General features: G+C 42.7%; 1 protein-coding gene across 2 annotated transcripts in view; it reads left to right on the forward strand.

The window, feature by feature from the left end:
• The window catches only part of LOC143923863 (gap junction gamma-1 protein-like), a 56,039-nt gene extending 39,120 nt beyond the window's left edge, over positions 1 to 16,919 (forward strand). For both annotated transcript variants that reach the window (XM_077447789.1, XM_077447790.1), the window contains exons 2-3: positions 9,474 to 10,623; positions 15,682 to 16,919. In XM_077447789.1, coding sequence (XP_077303915.1) covers positions 9,492 to 10,623; positions 15,682 to 15,689 — 1,140 coding nt within the window. In that variant the 5' untranslated portion in view covers positions 9,474 to 9,491 and the 3' untranslated portion in view covers positions 15,690 to 16,919. The remainder of the gene's footprint in view (positions 1 to 9,473; positions 10,624 to 15,681) is intronic.
• Positions 16,920 to 19,236: the final 2,317 nt, after the last annotated feature.

A 19,236-nucleotide genomic window follows, 5' to 3' on the forward strand; every position in this document is an offset into this window, starting at 1 on the left:
AAGCAAACCTAGCCAAAGGGGTCTGCGAAGGCAGCACCGCTTGTCAGACTTGCCCATTAAGGTCAGTAGGGCCATGCTGCACGGCTTGCAACCAGAGGTTTCAGAACTTTGGAGTAAAGGCAGACAGCTGGTCCTTTTTTCAGAAGGAGTTGAGGATCAGACTGGAGGGTGATGGATAAACACACTGGTGGTATTCTGCCTTTGTAACTGTAATAACGGGAAGGTCCGGTGTGTTTCTTGACCTTGAGTTTGCTGCCTTGTGTCTTTTGGGGGAATTTAGATGTGCTAAACATGTTTCTGTTGCTTCTTGGACTGGGAGTGAATGGAAATCTCCCCAACAAGGCAAGGCTGAGGTTCTATTGCTTCTCCTATTCATCCAAAATGAAGAAAGTGTTAGCAGGAGCTGGGAGAACAAACTTTTCAGCCAAACGGGTTACCATGTCTCCTGTTGAGTGCATAAACGGGTTGCGGTGGCCTTCTTTTTTGAAAGGCACCCCAACTCCCCAAGGCGGCACAGCTCTAACACACGTGGTAGCACACTTCTGTGGATTGTGGTACACCACCTTGCCAAAAAATGTTGCATGTCATCTGTTTTTTGAGATTTTTGGAATTGTCAGCCACCCATTTGGGTGCGTTGCCTTAATGTGATTTACAGTAATGCAATTCACCAGGACGCCAAGGTCTGAATGTACTCTAAATATCCGCTCTTTTTTGCATCTAATTTCCACACATGACTTGTGAACATTTGAATTCATTTTGTGCCCTTCCTAAATTGAAGGAACAAGTTGGGATTTGGAGTGTTATGGTAATATCAGTTTCATGCCATGGATGTTGGTTAGCAGACTAATGCTCCGTAGATGTCATGGTTTCCATTGCATGCACTGATGGCTCTAACAGACCCGACACAGCTGTACACGTGCCGGAATAAATGGCTCCATAGTTGGGCTGTGAGCAGCACAGCTGCCGATGGCAAAATTAAAGGATGGATTTGTATGACTCTGCCCATTGTCTTAGGTTGAAGAATAACCGCCCTTGTTTCATGATGTCTAGATACCTTCTCCGCTGGCCTTTGCAATATAGTAGTGGGGCTTTCCTTTTTTTTTTTTTTTTTTTTTTTTTTTTTTAATATATAATTTTTACTTAATATCATGAATTTATCGTCAGCCATTATTGCAAGAAAAGCTCACTGAAAAATGCACCTCAACAGATTGCCTTGGTGTGAATTGGTTCTAAAAGTCAAGATCTGCTTACATTGCCCCCTCCAAAAGTTTGTATTAAGGTTTTAAAGGTTAGAAAATACTGTTGGCTTTCCCCAAGCTTCCACACAGTTCCCATGAAGGATGACCTCAGTCCTTCCAGTGGAATTTTCAAAACCCTAGGTATTCCAATACTCTGCAATGTAGTGGGCTTTGGGACACACTCAACGCTCCCATTATGTCTCCCTGTATTGTGACGAGGATAGGTGAATGTGGAGAGGCACGATGTATAAAGCAGAACCTTAGCTGGAATTTTAAGCCTGTGATCTTTAGGCATGCCAAAAGCCTTAAAATGTTGAGGGTATATCTAAAAATCGAGTTTTTGACCATCTAGGAATTGAGGGGAGATCAAACGGTGATACAAGCTCAATAAAAAAAACCTCCAACAAAGGTTCTAACCATTTTTCCTCTCTATCCAAAGCTTGGTTCCCTTTTTGGATGGAAATTTCTTAAAATTCAAAATGGCTTTGTAACTGTACGGTTTTGGACTTTAGTGGCAACAAAATGGTGGTTGATGTTAGTGGACTGAATGTTAACCGGGTGTTGGTGGTAAAATGTATTACGCTGTGCTTTTTGTCGACTTCTTCCTCCTTCCCTTTTTATATATTTTATTTTTTAACCCCTCAGAGTTTAGTTGACCTATAATATAGCAAGAATAATCATTTTTGAGAGAAACAAGAACAAACAAAACCAGCAGTCGAGTCCAGATATTTGCAATCACATATGCAAAGGTTCAGAATTTACATAAACTAGTTGCATCTGTCTCTTTAAAAATCCTGTTAAGTGTTTGAATGTGTTATGAACTGTAATTATTGGTGATGGTGTCAATAGGAGGTCAAGGGGTCATTAAGCCACTAATGAGCGGGGAAGAGGCTACTCAGGAGATTCTGTAGACTTGTAGATGGTCATCGGTGTTGCATTTGGCTGCTGTAAATTCATATAGTAACTGGTCTAGGTCTGGACGTTTTGTAGTGGACCTTTGATGGGATGTTGGGGATGAACAAGGAACCATATGCTGAGGTCTGACCGGGATGACCTGCCGTTAACCTGTCTTGTGCCAAGGGTGCCCTGCAGATGTCAGAAACCAGATGGGATGGTAGGTTATTGTGGCAGTTCCTCACCCATCTGTACCTGTAGCCTGGCATGCTATGCTTATCGTTTCACGAGATAGTAATTTGTCGGGATTGAAATAAGCGATCGTATTAAAGGGGAGTTTGGGGAAAACTGTTGATTACGTTTATTCCAGGAGGTGGATGTTGTGGTTTGGTTTGCCCACTCTGTCAGTGCTTTCTGTCTTGGTGGTAATTTTGTATAAGTGTGGCTTTTGAGACTCTTCACCAAATACAGTCCACATCTTAGTGAAGTGTGTGCTTCCAGAACACTTTTTGGAAGGTGTGGTGTGTTTTTTTTTTTTTTTTTTTATGGCTTAAAATTTTAAGGAAAAAAAAAAATGTTCCCAGTAACCTTAAACCTGGGGTGTTGGGGAAGGAGAGAGAGGTGTGATTATAATTCTCCCCCCATGTAGACTCGCTGGTTTATGGCGGTCTTGGCACTGGTGTTTGTCCATCGTTCTGTCCCACCGCTAGACAGACAAGCAAATTCCACACGTGCATGGCACGGTTTAATATACAAGGAGGAAGAACGATTGTCTAGTGCAGGGGTCTCCAAACTATGACCCTCCAGTTTTTCAGGAACTACAATTTCCGCCATGTCTGTGAATACGAGTCTTATGATGCCTCATGGGATGTCTTGTTCCGCAACAGCTGGAGGGCCGTAGTTTGGAGATCTCTGGTCTAGTGCTTGGATCATAACTTTTAAATTCATAGATATGCAGTAGGTTTGTTAAGGAACAATAATAGACTGCCAAAAAACCTTTGACTATTCGCTTCCCTTTTCTGAGTTACTATCTGTGTCGGGGCTTATTCACATTATTCACAAAGCGTCTGCTCGTAACGAAGACCACAACCAAACTTTACATTGGCCAAAGATGGGTAGTCTTTCAAACAAAAATTCTTAAGAAGGGTAAATTAGTCCATTTTTCTAATCGGTGGGTCAAATCAAAGTTTGATTTTGACCACAGTGACAGGGAAATTCAAAGAAATTCATTTTCCATCCTGCTTCTAACAGTATATGGTTTTCGTTTGGTTAAGTCCATTCATTCCAAAAGCAAACATCTAATGTCAATGTTCTGCGAATTTTTGGTAAAAATTAAATTCCCCCCCCCCCCCTTTTTTTAATTTTATTTTTTTATTTTATTTTTTTCTTATAAAGGAAAAGGGCTCTAAATTTTGCCCCTTTATGTCCAGCTTTAGATTAATCAAAAATGTTGTAAAAGATGTGGGTCGTTTAGGCATATTGCTAGCTCATTACGTCAGAGCTGGTGGGATCGCATGACAATGGCAAAAACTGTTGGATGAGATACACCTTATAAGATTAAGGCTTCATTCCCACGAGACGGATCTACTTGGAGTTTGCCTCTGTCCACCAGCTCAGCAGGAGATCTCTCCGTTTTTATCTCCGCTGAGCTGGCGGCTAACAGGTCCGTCTCCGCTCAATGAGCGGGGAGGGGCTTGTCGAGCGCTGCTGGTTTCGATCGAGAGATTGGATGAAAGCGGACAGCATGTCATCAGATCTCATTCGATCCGCCAGCGACAGATCTGGACGTAGGGCCACCAGTCTGCTTTTGGCGGATCGGATGTCAGCGGACATGTCACCACTGACATCTGTCACTCCATAGACCAGCATGGAGCGCCCGTTCAGGTCTGCCGTCAAAACTGACAGGAAAGGGGCCTCAGGGGCCGTTGAAGACCATGGATGTTGCAAGGATAACTCGTATGACATACAGCATTTAATTGGGTGGTGGCTTCTAGCAAACAAGAATACTTGCTGGTTCAGAAAAGTTGGAGCAACAAGATTACTTCTAACTGGCTTCTATGGGTATTATGTGGCTTGATGATGATTTTTATTTTATTTATTTTTTTACATTTTCTAGTAATGCTCACTAATGGCCTGTCAAAGGGATTTTGTCATTGGTGAAGACCAGCGGCGATGCATCTGGAATGCGTTTTTTTTTGTTTGTGGTGTGAACCAGCTCTTGTCCTTCGTTCACATCGGGGCAATTTGACATGCCAAATCAGAGCCCATTGTCTGGAATAGCCCCGTCCAACAGCGACCTTGAGGCGCTCCACTGATTTGCCAAAAGTAGTTCCTGCGCTGCTTTTGGCGACTTTGGCGGTGATTTCAATAGACATCCGTGCATGAACCAACACAGATGTCTTTTGAAATTTTGTGCGAGTTGGGCTGACCATTTAAAACCCATCTTCAGTGTGAACGAGGGCTTGGGATTGGTTCACACCACATGCAGTCCAATGTTCGTGGGGGTTTTTTGTCTTTTTTTTTTTTATTTTATTTTTTTTTTTTCTACATCAGAAATGCATGAATAATTATATGCTTTCCAATGTCCTAGCTCACATGACAGTGCTGTCAGTGAAAAGTATAAATTATACACTACTTTGAGCGGGGTGAGGTAAAAAATATGCCAACCTATTGTTTTATTAAAATAATTGTTAGTTGCAGGTCCTACAGGACAGTTACAATTCAATTCTTGTGAAATGGGGCAGTGCAACAGAACTTGACATCGTTCTAGTTGTAAATAATGAGTTGTTGGGTGTTAGTGTGGTTTACTTGGCTTATTACATTAATAATTTCCATTGTGAAAGTGAGTAACATGGGGAAATTGATTCACAGCTATCATTGGTTAAAATCACGCTCTTTTTGGTCTTGGGTTTTTTTTTTTTTTTTTTTCTGCGCAGAGTGCAGTTACACAATCACATTGGGCGATCCCTACATCTGCTCCCTGCCTCGGTGTGGGATTAGTGGTTTCCTGTGTGGTTTGACACTCTGCTTCTTGTCCAGATGTGTCACACAAGGCAGCAGGCTATTATAAAGGCTGGGAGGCCGTGTCACCTCTTCACAACTGGAATGGAGGGGGTCATCCTTCTCTTTTCACGCTTTGGTGTGGAGTGCAGAAAAAGTTTACTGGAGCAAACTATCTCCGAGGGTTGTGAATTACAAAAGAGGAGACGAGACAGCTGTTTCCTTCTAACAAAACGGCAAAAGGTTTTTTTCATCTGTTGCTCGTTGTGGGAAAGAAATTTTGACTTCTCATCTGTTAAGTGTATGTGTCAATAGTCATGTGTGGGGTGTCTTTTTTTTATTTTATTTTTTTATTATATAATTTTTTTATTTATTTTTTTAATATATACAAGGGATGTTTACATTCCTTTTTAATAGGAATAAAAGTGACCCAGTTTTTTATTTAAAATTGGTTTAAAATAAGAATTTTTATTTTGAGAAAAATTCTACAGGTTGCATGTTTTGAGTTACAGATGTTGTCTGGGGCTAGAATTATTGCTCTCGCTCTAACGATTGCGACGATACCTCACGTGTGTGTTGACCAGTGGTTTCATATGCCGGCGCATACCCATCGAGCACATATGTGAGCAGCGCCCGCATATGAAAACAGTTAAAACCACACGTGAGGTATCGCTGCGATTGTTGAAGCGAGAGCAATAATTCTAGCCCTAGACAACATCTGTAACTCAAAATATGCAGCCTGTACAATTTTTTAATTAATAATTTTTTTTTTTTTTTGACACCTATGGAGATTTTTAAGGGTGAAAGTTTGTCGCCATTCCACGAGCAGTCGCAACTATGAAGCTTGACATGTTGGGTATCGAATTACTCGGCGTAATATTATCTTTCACAATATAAAAAAAGGGGGCTAACTTTACTGTTGTCCTTGTCTTCTTCTCTCGTCTTTCCTTTTTTTTTTAATTTATTATTATTTATTTATTTTTTTTTCTGTCTTTCCTTATTTTTTGTTGTTTTTATTTTTATTTTTATTTTTTATTATCCACCCTGGTTTCCTCCTAGCAACAAAGCGACAAAAAGTTTTTGCATCTGTTGCTCATTATGCGAAAGAAAATTACACGCCATCTGTTAAATTGTATGTGTTAATAGGATCTGGGGGAGATCTGGTTGGTAGGATTATTTTTGTTCCAAGTGAACCAAAGTCTCCTCCTCGCTCTGCAAGTGTCAAAACTCCCACATGTGCAAATCCGGCCTTTTTACCATCCACATATGTCTGCATTCTTTACTACACATAGTTCACACTTCTTTATCTTCTGCCCCCATCATTTCCTCCCTTTGCTGTAACCTGATTGTACCTGCTGGTCCAGCACACTATATGGTGCCTCTGTACAGACACTTTGAAACGTGAAGATGGTTTTGTTTTTAGAGCCAGTTCACACCACGTGCAATCCATTGTGGTGTGTGTTTTTTTTTTTTTTTTCCTGCATCAGAAATGCATGGATACTGGGTTATATGGTTTCCAATGACATAGTTCACACCGGTGCCCTCAGTTCCAGAAAAATTGAACATAATAATTTTATTTTTTCTGAAATGTGGTAAAACGCACAAACACACCAAAACTGCACACTCCAAAAAGGTGAAGAAAAGAGGATCGACAACCACCATTCTTATTCTCTAAACCGCCCTAACCCCAGGGACTCAACAGCTGACAATTCTTTGATGCCCACGCCCATGCTGAATCTCTTCCAGTCTTTTACCCACACCTGTAAATTGATAACCTGTTAATCCAAAACTCCCCTTTTTGCAAGTCAGTCTAAACCTGCAAAGCCAGAGCGACTCTGATTTTCTACAAGAAAGTTGAGTCACTTTTTTTTTTATTGTGGCATTCTCATGTAAACTGGTATTTTGAAAATGGCTGGTAATCTTCATCTTATTACCAGTGTTAATTTTGTCAACTAAAATGGCATTTTAGTCGACTAAAATGAGACTAAAACTAAATTGAAATTTGACGTCAAAATTAACACAATCAATACCATAAATAACATATTTGATTTTTCACTCCATCAGTATATAACGAGCTTGGAAACTGTAGAGAGATGCTTAAATAATGCATTATAATTTAACTACACCCATTGGATTTTAGATGACTAAATGCAACTAAAACAATCGCAGTAGACTAAAATGCCATTTTAGTCCTGAAACTAAAACTATATTGAAATTTGCTGCCAAAATTAACACTGCTTATTACAGTGCATAGGAAACTAACCCTGCAAACTTTTTACAAGAACCAGCTGAACTTCCTCGAAACTCTTATCTTGGCGTTATTCCATAGAAAGGTCTCAACCTTTTTTTTTTTTTTTTTTTTTTTTTTTTTTTTGTTATTTATTTTTTCCTTTTTAAAGGGAATGGTGTCAAAAGCAACCAAATAACACATTTGTGTATTGTCACTGTACCTGCCATTGTAGATCTTTTTGAAAATGCTGGTTGCTTGGATTTCGTGGTAACAATAGCTGACCTTAGGACAGGTATGCATGGCCGGAAAAGTCGCGTGTGTGGTCAGTTTGAGATCCATTCAGGATTTAACAATTGGTACAGTTGACCTCCAACTGGTGTTTGCTGTCCCATAGATCAGAGGTTGACAAATTTGCTTGGAATCTAGGAGCCAGCTAAAAAAGTTAGGAGCCGGGTCCGTGACGGCGATCTGGACCTGTCCCTGGCCTGACATGGAGACGAGTGAGGGGAAGATAGCCCCCAGCCCCTCACCTGTCTCCAAGTCATTGCCCATAGCTCTTAGAGGGACATTTTTATTTATTTTTTTCAAATGACAAATTTTTTTTAAATTGCATTTTAGTGTAAATATGAGATGTGAGGTCTCTCTGACCCCAGATCTCATATACAAGAGGACCTGTCATGCTTTTTTCTATTACAAGGGATTTTTACATTCATTATAATAGGAATAAAAGTGACACATTTCTTTAAAAAAAAAAAAAAAACAGTGAAAAAAATAAAAATAAAAGTTAAAATAAAAAAAAAATATTTTAAACGCGCCCTGTCCCGCCAAGCTTGCGTGCAGAAGCGAACGCATATATGAAAGCAGTGTTCAAATCACACATGTGAGGTATCGCTGCGATCGGTAGAGTGAGAGCAATAATTCTAGCCCCAGACCTCCTCTGTAACTTAAAAAGTGCAACCTGTAGAATTTTTAAAATGTCGCCTATGGAGATATTAAAGGGTAAAAGTTTGTCGCCATTCCATGAGCGGGCGCAATTTTGAAGCATGACATGTTTGGTATCGATTTACTCGACGCAACATTATCTTTCACAATATTAAAAAAAAATTGGGCTAACTTTACTGTTGTCTTATTTTTTTTTTTTTTTATTAAATACATTTTCCCCAAAAAAGTGCGCTTGTAAGTCCGCTGTGCAAATACGGTGTGACAGACAGTATTGCAACGACCACCATTTTATTCTTTAGGGTGTTAGAATAAAATATATATATAATTTTTAGGGGTTCTGAGTAAAGGGAAGGAAGATAGGCTGGCAGGCAGGGAAAATTAGCATTGCATCCATTAGCATTGCTGGTTGTAATTCCAACGGCCACCACAAGAGGGCGCCAGATTCCAGAAGGAACCATAGGATCGTAGAAGGCCTCAAAGCCGGGGGCTAAACTACCGGGCGGCGCGGCCCGACGCGATCGCGCCGGGGGGGTCCGCGGAGACAGCATACCCCCAGCTGTGCTGCCCCAGGCGCCAGTTCGCTAATTCTAGTCGCAAATGCGACCTGGCGCCCGGGTTTTGTCGAGCCCTGCCATAGATGGACATATATGACAAACCGGTATAAAAACCTGAAATAATTGAAAGGTGAACTAAAGCTCCTCAACACAGGCCTGAATTGTTAGATTGTAGTTTATCCATTAGAAGTCACTCAGTGGCTCAGTTGACCTGTGTAGTTTTAGATACATCAACGCAAGGATATTTGGACATTGTCCTTCCTTGCTATGATCAGAGGATGTGAATAGCCCTAGAGCTAGACCGCCCGGCCCTAGAGCTAGACCGCCCGGCCCTAGAGCTAGACCATCCTTTTAAAATCCATTTGATTTTTTATGTGCTGTTTAATGGTAATTTTGTGTGGTGTGTGTTTATTTTATTTTTTATTGGGGCTAGATTGCGGATTTGTGGATTGTCCACTGAATATTGCATCATAGTGGTCAGCTGCTGCTTCCTTTTAAACCTTTTACAGAGTTGGATTTTAGCACTTAAACCAGTTCCTCCTAAATGTGCTCTGGTTAGATGATTAATTGCTATATATATTAATGACTTTTTTTTTTTTTTTGTATTTGTTTCAGATATACACATAGCTCACAATGAGCTGGAGCTTTCTAACCCGCCTTCTCGAAGAGATCAACAACCACTCCACCTTTGTGGGGAAGGTATGGCTCACGGTCCTGATCATTTTTCGAATCGTGCTGACGGCTGTGGGCGGCGAGTCGATCTATTATGATGAACAGAGCAAGTTTGTGTGCAACACGCAGCAGCCCGGTTGTGAGAACGTGTGCTATGATGCTTTTGCGCCCTTGTCACATGTCCGATTCTGGGTCTTCCAAATCATCCTCATCACAACCCCCTCCATCATGTATTTGGGCTTTGCCATGCACCGCATCGCTCGCCAGCCGGACGAGTACAGGAGACGACTGGAAAAGGCAAAAAGCGGCAAGAAAAGGGCACCGATGGTTCATCGCGGGGCCAGGCGGGATTATGAAGAAGCAGAAGATGACAATGAAGAAGACCCAATGATCAGCGAAGAGCTGGTTCCAGAGAAGGATGCTGAGGATAAGGACAGAAAGAAACACGACGGAAGAAGACGCATCAAGCAGGACGGGCTTATGAAGGTGTACGTGCTGCAGCTGCTCTTCCGCTCAGTTTTTGAAGTCGGGTTCCTCTTCGGACAATATATTTTGTATGGCTTTGAAGTCGCCCCGTCCTATATATGTACACGAAGCCCGTGTCCTCATACCGTGGACTGTTTTGTGTCTCGTCCCACTGAGAAGACCATCTTCCTCTTCATCATGTATGCTGTCAGTGGGCTGTGCTTTTTCCTCAACCTCTGTGAACTCTTTCACCTGGGCATTGGTGGCATTCGTGATTCCCTGCGGCGGAAAAGTCGGGACATAGAGGAGGTCCGGGGTTCTAAAAAGACCCCAAGCGCCCCACCTAACTACCACTCTGTGCTAAAAAAAGGGAAGATCCCCAATGGCAAGCTGTATCCAGAAAATGGTGTGTCTGAAGCCTTTGAGCTGCCAGTGGCCCATTCAGGACTGCATGAGCTGGACCAACTGCGTCAGCATCTCAAGCAGGCCCAAGAGCAACTGGACTTGGCCTTTCAGTTGAACACCGCCCACCAGTCAAGGAGTAGCAGTCCAGAAGCAAACAGCATAGCGGCCGAGCAGAACAGACTCAACTTTGCTCAAGAGAAGGGGGGAGGAGTCAGTGAAAAAGGTAAGGGCAATTGAGGTCTGAAGTTCTCAACTAGACTGGTGATCCTGCCAGTACCCTACTTCCTGTCCTAGGGTGACATCACTCACAGATTTATCACCCAGCCTGCTTTTCTGATCTGACCTCCAGTGTAGGAGGTGCACGGTTCACAGAAAATTGCTTGGAAATCTGATAAATTTTTACCCAGACAAGAAGTTTAAAATGGCACAGGGATTCCGGCAAGATCAGCAAAGTGTGTGTTTGGGGGTGTGTTGGGATATATATATATATATATATATATATATATATATATAATATATATAATATATATAATTATTGCTTTGACAAAAGGGCTTGTTATAACCACTCTGGGAAATTGTAATACGTTCTGTGAACCGTGTGTGGTTTGACCCCATTCCCATTTTGTGAATGGGGCTATTAGTGAAACCCAGTTGAGGGTCCCAACAACTACAGTGGGGAAATTGTTTTTTAATTATTTGATCCCTTGCAGATTTTGTAAATTAGCCCACTTGCAAAGAAATTAAGGGTCTATAATTTTTATGTGTGTGTGTTTTTATTTTTTTTTATTTTTTAAATGATGGACAGATTATCAACCAAAAATCTGGAAAAAGCACATAAATGTTCTATATTAAACATGACTTGGTGGAGAAACCCTTGTTGAGGTGAGACGTTTCTTGTAGCTGGTGACCAGGTTTGCACACATCTCGGGAGGGATTTTGGTTCACCCTTAACAGAGTGTTTCCTGCCTGTCGCTTGGCAACGCCAAGTTTCAGCTCCCTCCATAAATTTGCTATAGAATTGAGGTCTGGAGACTGTCTAGGCCACTCCATGACCTTAATGTGCTTCTTCTTGAGCCACTCCTTTGTTGCCTTGGCGGTATGTTTTGGGTCATTGTCACGCTGGAAGACCCATCCATGACCCATCTTCAGTGTTCTGGCTGAGGGCAGAAGGTTCTCATCCAAGATTTTACAATACATGGCCCTGTCCATTAGCCCTTTTTTAATGCAGCAAGGTTGGTCTGTACCTTTTTTGTTAGCAGAGAAATAGCCCCAAAGCATAATGTTTCCACCTCTGTGCTTGACTGACTGTAGGAATGGTGTTCTTGGGGGTCATAGTGCTTTTACTTCCTCCAAACACAGCCAGTCCCCCTCAAGAAGGCACATGTACAGTCATGCCAATGTACATCTAAACAATTCAGAGAAGGATTGGGAGAAAGTTCTTTGGTCAGATGAGACCAAAATTGAGCCCTTTGGCCATAACTTGACTCTCCGTGTTTGTAGGAAGAAAAATGACTATGACCCCAAGAACACCTTCCCTACAGTGATGCATGGAGGTGGAAACATGATGCTTTGGGGCTGTTTCTCTGCTAAAGGTACAGGCCGACTTGGCCACAATGAGGGGTCAGGCCATGTATTGTAAAATCTTGGATGAGACCCTTATTCCCTCAGCCAGATGGGCTATTGTCATGCTGGAAGACCAAAACATACCACCAAGGCAACGAAGGAGTGTTCCTGAAGAAGCACATTAAGGCCATGAAGTGGCCTAGCTAGTCTTCAGACCTTAATCCTATAGAGAATTTATTGAGGGAGCTGAAACTTGAGTTGCCAAGAAACCTTAAAGCAGGGGGTCCCAAAATGGTGGACCTCTCAGCTGGTGCAAAACTACAAGTCCCATCATGCCTCTGCTTGTGGGGTGTCATGCTTGTAACTGTCAGCTTTGCAATGCCTCATGGGACTTGTAGTTTTACAACATCTGGGGGGCTGCCAGTTTGAGACCCCTGCCTTAAAGGATTTAGAGAAGATCTGTAAAGAAGAGTGGACCTGTGCTTGCCAATAAGGGTTTCTCCACCAAGTTCGAAGTCCTTCTTTTTTTTTCTTTTTTTTTTTCTTGGGGATCAAGTGCTTTTTACTCGCTGAACTGCAACTCAATTTATAGCATTTGTTTTATGTGGGTTTGGTGGTTTTATTTTTATTTTTTGAGGGGGGGGGGGGGGGGGGTGGTTTGGTAGATATTTTGTCTCTGACTTTAAAATGCACCTATGACGCAAAGACATTAAGGGTCTATAAATTTTAAGTGGGCAAACGTACAAAATCTGCAGGGGATCAAATAATTTTCCCCATTGTAGGTACAGGTGGTAGCTCCACTGACAGCTACATGAGACTGATGATGGCTCCTGCAGATAATTCTGGCTGCTTGCATGTAGTTGCTCAGAGTGATTACCTGCGAACGATCGACCCTGGTCGTGGGCAGTCTGCATCCAGGGCCGACTAGTCACCTTGCTAGGTCTCCTGCATGTGATCGCTAATGGGGTCCAGTCACTTTCTGTCCATAGAAGGAAGTTCTAGTTGGGGTTTCTTGCATTTTTTTAGCAAACCTATGCAGGTCAAAACAGGTTTGTGTTCATCCCCTGCACCACGTACACAATTTTTTGTTCCTGCTATTCACAGGAAAATGCTATACAAACCAGAGTTGCTTGCCACAGAGTAAGGGTCAGTTTTACACGATTGCAGTTTGGTAACGTGCACATTGATTAGAAGTCTGTCAAATGACAATTGGGACCCTTTCAAGTCATTTTTGAATGGCATCTACCCCGTGCACTTGATTTGCAGCACAGTGCACCAAAATGCTGCTTGCACAATTTTTTGCTTGGTACGTGTTGTATCAGGCAGCCCATTCATATAAATGGGGCTGCTGCAAGACCACGCATTGTGCGACCCTGTATGTATGAATGCCCTGTATGGAACTGGGCTGGAGTAAATGGAGAGGGGGGGCGCTATTTAACAGTGGTAAATCTGCCACAGGCTGGCTTTCATGGAAATCTGTTATGGGAGAAACGTGGAAGTTGCCATCACTGACCTTTCTGAAAATGCTAGTTGACTCGCTGGTGTGCTGATGCCTTGACCTTTTCAGTCGCTAATCCGGAACAAGTAAGGAATTATGTCTCTTGTTTGCACCATGCTTGCTCCAGCTCTGTGCTCAGGGAACTGCCATTTTCAGAAGTGGGGTTAGCAAAGGCAAACTACATACATTCTTAAAAGTGCACACTGCTGCCAAGGCTTCTGAATTTGATCACTTCTCATTAAATCGTCTACAATGTAGCACTGCTATAAAGCACAACATTGTGTAGGGGGGTACAAGAGACCCTTTTGTTTGCCATGCAGCCTTGAGAAAGGGCAATAGGGCTCTTCAGCTACAAATATTCATAATTTGTTACACACCAGCCTAAGGCCTTTATAGGGAGAGCCTATTCCAGGGGCTAATGGGTTAGCGGAGGTACAGTAGGAGTGAACCAGAGCTTAGTTAATGTAAGGCAGAACAGGTGCACTTTAAATCCGCTCTGGTTAGTGCTTAAACTGGAACGAGGATGCACTACCTGCCCTCGTGCGGACCAATCGCCAGCGCTGTCGTATGAGCGGAGTGAGTATTGTGCTTCTCCATACTTGGAGCCTGAATTTCCATAACCCCTAGGATACTTAAAGCTGTAGTAAATGGCAGCATATATAAATGCAAAAAATCCTCTTCAAGACAGTGGAATAATGTGCTAGTATGCATTGCGCAATATGAAATGCTTGCTTTAGAATGAAGCCCTCCTTGCAGGAGCCCTCAGCTGTGGCACAGAGTTCTGAAGGTCTGGTACGGTATGCCGGACCTTCAGAGCGCCGGTGATGTCACTGGCTGCATAAAGTGTGTTGGTGTGTGTTTTTTTTTTTTTTTTTTTTTTTTTTTTTTTTTCCAGCATGTTTTAGGAGATATTCACTGTACTTACAGGTAAGCTTTTATATTTGTTACCTGTAGTAGGTACAAGTACATTGTGTGTGTTATATTGCTCCCTACACTTGGCTACGCCTATGGGTAGTCCTAGGTGATGACCCACCCTCCTTCGATAGGCATTCTATTTTTTTTCTTTCTTCCTAGTCAGGAGTAAGGACTTTGTACCCTGCTGGGATCTCTGGTCCTGGCGATTTCACCCCCCCCCCCTCCCAAAATCTACACTCAACTGCTGAAGTACACTTTCACAAAATTCTACAACGTGGATGTGCTGGCATCTGAGGATGTTTCCTATGGCCGCAAGGTGTTGCAGGCTGCTGTTTAGAGGGCCTATTCCCCCCCCCCCCCCTCCTTGAAGGGTATGGTACAGGCTGGGCTCCAATTTTTCTGTGTTGAGCTCCTGTTACCTGCTTTTGGATATCCCTATCTTTCTGAATAATGGAGCACTGTGTCTGTCAATGAACAAAAGAGAAAATGGGATTTTTGACTTGCTGTAAATTCCATTTCTGTTTGTTCACATAGCGCCCACCCCCTCTAAGGAGTTTTGATGCTTCTGACGCTGCTTGCTACTGAACTGAAGGCCTATAGGAGAGAGGGGGGGCTGTATATCACCTAGGACTGCCCATAGGTTTAGCCACCCTTTTTTTTTTTTTTTTTTTTTTTTTTTTTCTCCTGCCTAGTGTCCTACTCCTGTAGGGGGCAACATAACCCTATGGTTCTGAATAATGGAGCTCTGTGTCAAAGAGGAATTAAACCCTGATGAGTTTACTTCCTCTTTGATTCCCTGCAAAGGTAAAGCATAATGGACTACTATGCATCGCATAGTAGTCCATTATGTGTCACTTACCTGACACAGGAGCCAGCGAAGTCACCGCTGTCCCCTGTAGTCTGGTGCATCCATCTTCTCGGTGGGTCTTGCTGCTCCGCCACTGTCATTCGGCGCATTCGCATGGGAACCGCCACTCGCGGAATATCGCCGCTGACCACGGCACGCTCAGTGCACCTGCGCACCGCTGTCTACAGCGCATGACTTTCGGCAAATATCTCCTAAACCGTGTAGGTTTAGGAGATATTTCTTGGACCTGCAGGTAAGCCTTAATCTAGGCTTACCTGTAGGTCAAAGTTGGTTGTAAGGGTTTACAACCACTTTAATGAACTCATTTTCTGGCAAGTCAAAAGAAATGTATTTTTATCTCAAGATTTGGTTGGATTTTGCAAGTTTTAATATTGCTTTCATTAAAAGCTTTATGGATTTTTGTAGTACTTTTTACTAATGCTTTTTTTTTTTCACAGGTTTGTGATATTCAGAGGATGGGGTTGGGGAGACGGGGGACTTGAAGCATTGCCAATCGTGAACGACAACTGGAATTGAATTACCATGAGGGTCCCGACCCCTCCCCCGGCCAGGAAACTCTGCGGAGGGTAAAGAAAAGGGAACGTCTAGGGAGAGAGCAGTTTATGAATAGCTCTCTGTTTTCTGACTGCAAAAGCTGCATCGTCTTCTGGAAAGTTATTGAAATATTGCTGTTGATCCCGCTCCCTGCTGATGGCTTGGAGCGCACCCCCCCCCCCCCCCAGCAGAAGTAAATGCTACTGGTTTACAAGGACTACCAGCCACCCGATTCAGGAGCGGCAGCAAGGGCTATGGCTGGCTGGCTCCGTTATTTTTTTTGTCTTAACTTTGTTGTTTTTTTTTTTTTTTGTAATTTGAAGAATGTTGCATTGGTTGAAATGTGTTTTGAACATAGTGGTACGGGAACATTTCAATGTTTTTCATAAAAAGGGAGACGGCTTTTTGCCCAGAATTTTTTTTATAATATAATGTTAATGTAACCACAACTGCAGCAGTGTGGAAGTTATCGGTACAGATGGAGCCTCCTCGGTTTAAATCTAGAAGGCCTGGCCACAGCGGAGGACCCCCTTTTTTTTATTTTTTCCTTCCGTGGAGGCCAACAAAGGGAATTGTGCTGGGCATGTTTGTTTGGTTTGTTCTGCATATATTATATTTTTTATGCGTATTATTATACATTTTTTTTATTTTTTTTGAATTTTTTAGCTTTGTTAAAAGTTCAAGAAACTGTGTCTGCTGTGCTGACGCGTTCTATGCATCAGGCCAAGTTGGTGTGAAAGACTTTGTAGTGGGGGGGAACCAAAATTTCCAACCTCCCATAAAGAAAAAAGCTTTAACATTCCATTGCCTCACCTCCCCTCCTCCTGCACACCTCCCTAGTCTCGGAGTGGTACGACCCTCATGTGCCACTCTCCTATTCCAAGGGCTGAGCTGATCAACTTCAGCTTTTTGAAGGGGGGGGTGACTGGTTATTTCTCTTAGCCCTTTTGCAGCTAACAGGTTTAGTCCATCTGGCAGCAAAGGGTTGAAGTTGCACATTCCTAAAGCCTTTGCAAATACCAAAAGTGTCTTCTGGAGGAACGCAAAAGGGAGTTTTGTCTTCCTTTCTGTACAGCGGTGAAATGCTGTTTAAATGGTTTTCTTAAAGGCGACTACAGCTGTTTTAAATTATGTTACTTGATGTGCGTTGAACAAGTGTTTCTTTTTTTGTTTTTTCTTCTTTGCAGCAATTTTTGCTAGGCAAAATGAAAGTAGTTAAACGCAATATTTTAGGACGGCTGCGCTTGTAATGGATTGCTATGGGATGGGGCCATATGGCTGATCGGAGGGCAAGCCTTCCATTTTTATCGCTGTATGTGGTCTGTGTTTTTATCCCGAGAGCCGGTGTCTTAGGCTCCATTCACCTCCTATGCATGTTACTTTTGATCGTTTCGGCAGCACATTTTGCTGTGCTTTCCAAAAATGCATTAATGTGAACCTACTCCCTAGGAATCCATTAAAAATGTCATGTCTTGCATTTTTGCAAAAAGCATGAAAACAATAATGCATTGGTGTGAATGGAGCCTTAGAACTCATTCAGACCGGCATTGAGGACCCATCCTCCACGCTGAACTGCTTTTTGCGGTGTGAGCTGCCACAGGCAGTCCATAGAAGTGGATGCAGAGGCTGCACAGGCACGGAGGCATGTAAAAAATATGAAATGAGAGCGGGTGCATGGATCTGAATGCAACAGTGTATGTGTACCCGCATGTCAGATTTTTGACATCCCACTGTGTCTGTGCAGCCTCTGCATCCGCTTCTATGGACTGCCTGCGGGCTTTTACGAGGGTGGATGCACATGCAGCAAAAAGCAGTTTAGCAGGGAGGACGGATCTCCGTGTTGGTTTGAATGAGCCCTTATATTGTACTGTACATGCCCAGTATGCATCTTTAAAGTGGGCATACTGGTTTCTTGGTCAGATTGGGGAGGCCAGCATGACTTGTCTTTATGGTCAGCTTTAATGGTAACGGCTCCCAGGAAGATATAGGCAAAAACCAGCAGACGTCTTTTTAGGTTGCGTCTAGTACACGTGGGCCGAACAACTACCGGTTCAGTGATAAACAGCCGACATTCGGCCCTTTCGTATGGCAACCGGTTTGACAGAAGCTGGCCGTGCATGCTGGAAAACCAACTAGGCATTCGTTTAAGGGGCCATTCCCATGTGTCTCTTTAATAAGGAAGCCATTGGCCTTCAAACAACAAGTTACTGCGTATTTTTTTTAATTTTTTTCTAAATCATTCCAATGATGCCATAAAAATATCTCTGCTCCAGAGAAGACCTTCAGTATTCCATCTTATCTTTCAATCTAGGGACTATTTTTTTTTTTTTTTTTATATTCCCCCAACAATCGTGCAATCCAATCTGTTACAATCAAATGTCAATACGGTATAACTATAAAACTTACAGAAATCAAATTATTCAAATACCATATTAAATCACTCTTGGGCCCCTTTCACGTGGGGAGGATCCTTGAGACGGACTCCGCGGTTGGGGGGGAGGGGGGGTCGCTCAGTGGGATGACTGGTCCATCTCCGCTCACTGTGCACAGACGGACCTATCAGAGCTCTGCTGTTTTCTATGGGAAGATCGGATGAAAACTGACAGCCTGTTTTTTTTTTTTTTTTTTTTTTTTTTTTTTTTTTTCTGATCCGATTGGATGGATGGTGAACGTATTGCCATCTGTCTGTTGAGCGGATCTTATTGGATGCCAGGCGAACACATATCCGCTTTGATCCGCCTGAAAAACGGACAGGCTGATCCAAGCGGGCCGATCGTGTGAAAGGAACCTTTTATACAAGAACAAAGAGAAAATCCAATATAAATATACTAAACCCTAAAACAAAACAAAGGGACCATGTGAATGACCCGTGCATATTCCCCGGCCCTGAAATCCTTCTAGTATTATGTGTTAGAAAACTCTACAACTGAGAATTCGGTCCCAAGTCTGCTAAACTCTGTTTTTATGTTGGGAGTATCGGCTCTGATTATGTCTTGGGGGGTCGCTGGTCATCCAGAGTATTGACCGGCCTTCTCATCATCATGGGTGTTCTATACCAAATGTCGTCCTCCAATTGCTGGACAACCAGTGCCTGTCGGGGTGGAGCGGCCACCTCCTACCCTCACCTCTGTGCCCCCTGATGTCAGTGCCTTGAAACTGTGTTGGTGTAAATGCTGATTGAGTGGGGGGAGGGGGGGAATTCATGTACATTCCTATACTGGACAAGCTTGAAGTTTTTCAATGTTCATCTCAGAGCTTCATCTCAAATATTTTGTATTTTGTTTTTTGGGTAGTTGTTTAGTTGGGGGGGGGGGGGGGGGGGGGAGGGGGGGGTTTGTATTTTGTATTGGTTTGTTAAAAAAAAAAAAAATTGGTACTTTTTTGCTTTTATATATATAAATCAATGATAAACCAACTCTACTGTGTGACTTTATTTCTCCCCCCCCCCCCCCCCCATA

The sequence above is a fragment of the Lithobates pipiens genome, unplaced genomic scaffold (genome assembly GCF_037356315.1).
Source record: "Lithobates pipiens isolate NorthernLeopardFrog02 unplaced genomic scaffold, aLitPip1_a1.2 Scaffold_22, whole genome shotgun sequence".
Lineage (NCBI taxonomy): Eukaryota > Metazoa > Chordata > Amphibia > Anura > Ranidae > Lithobates > Lithobates pipiens.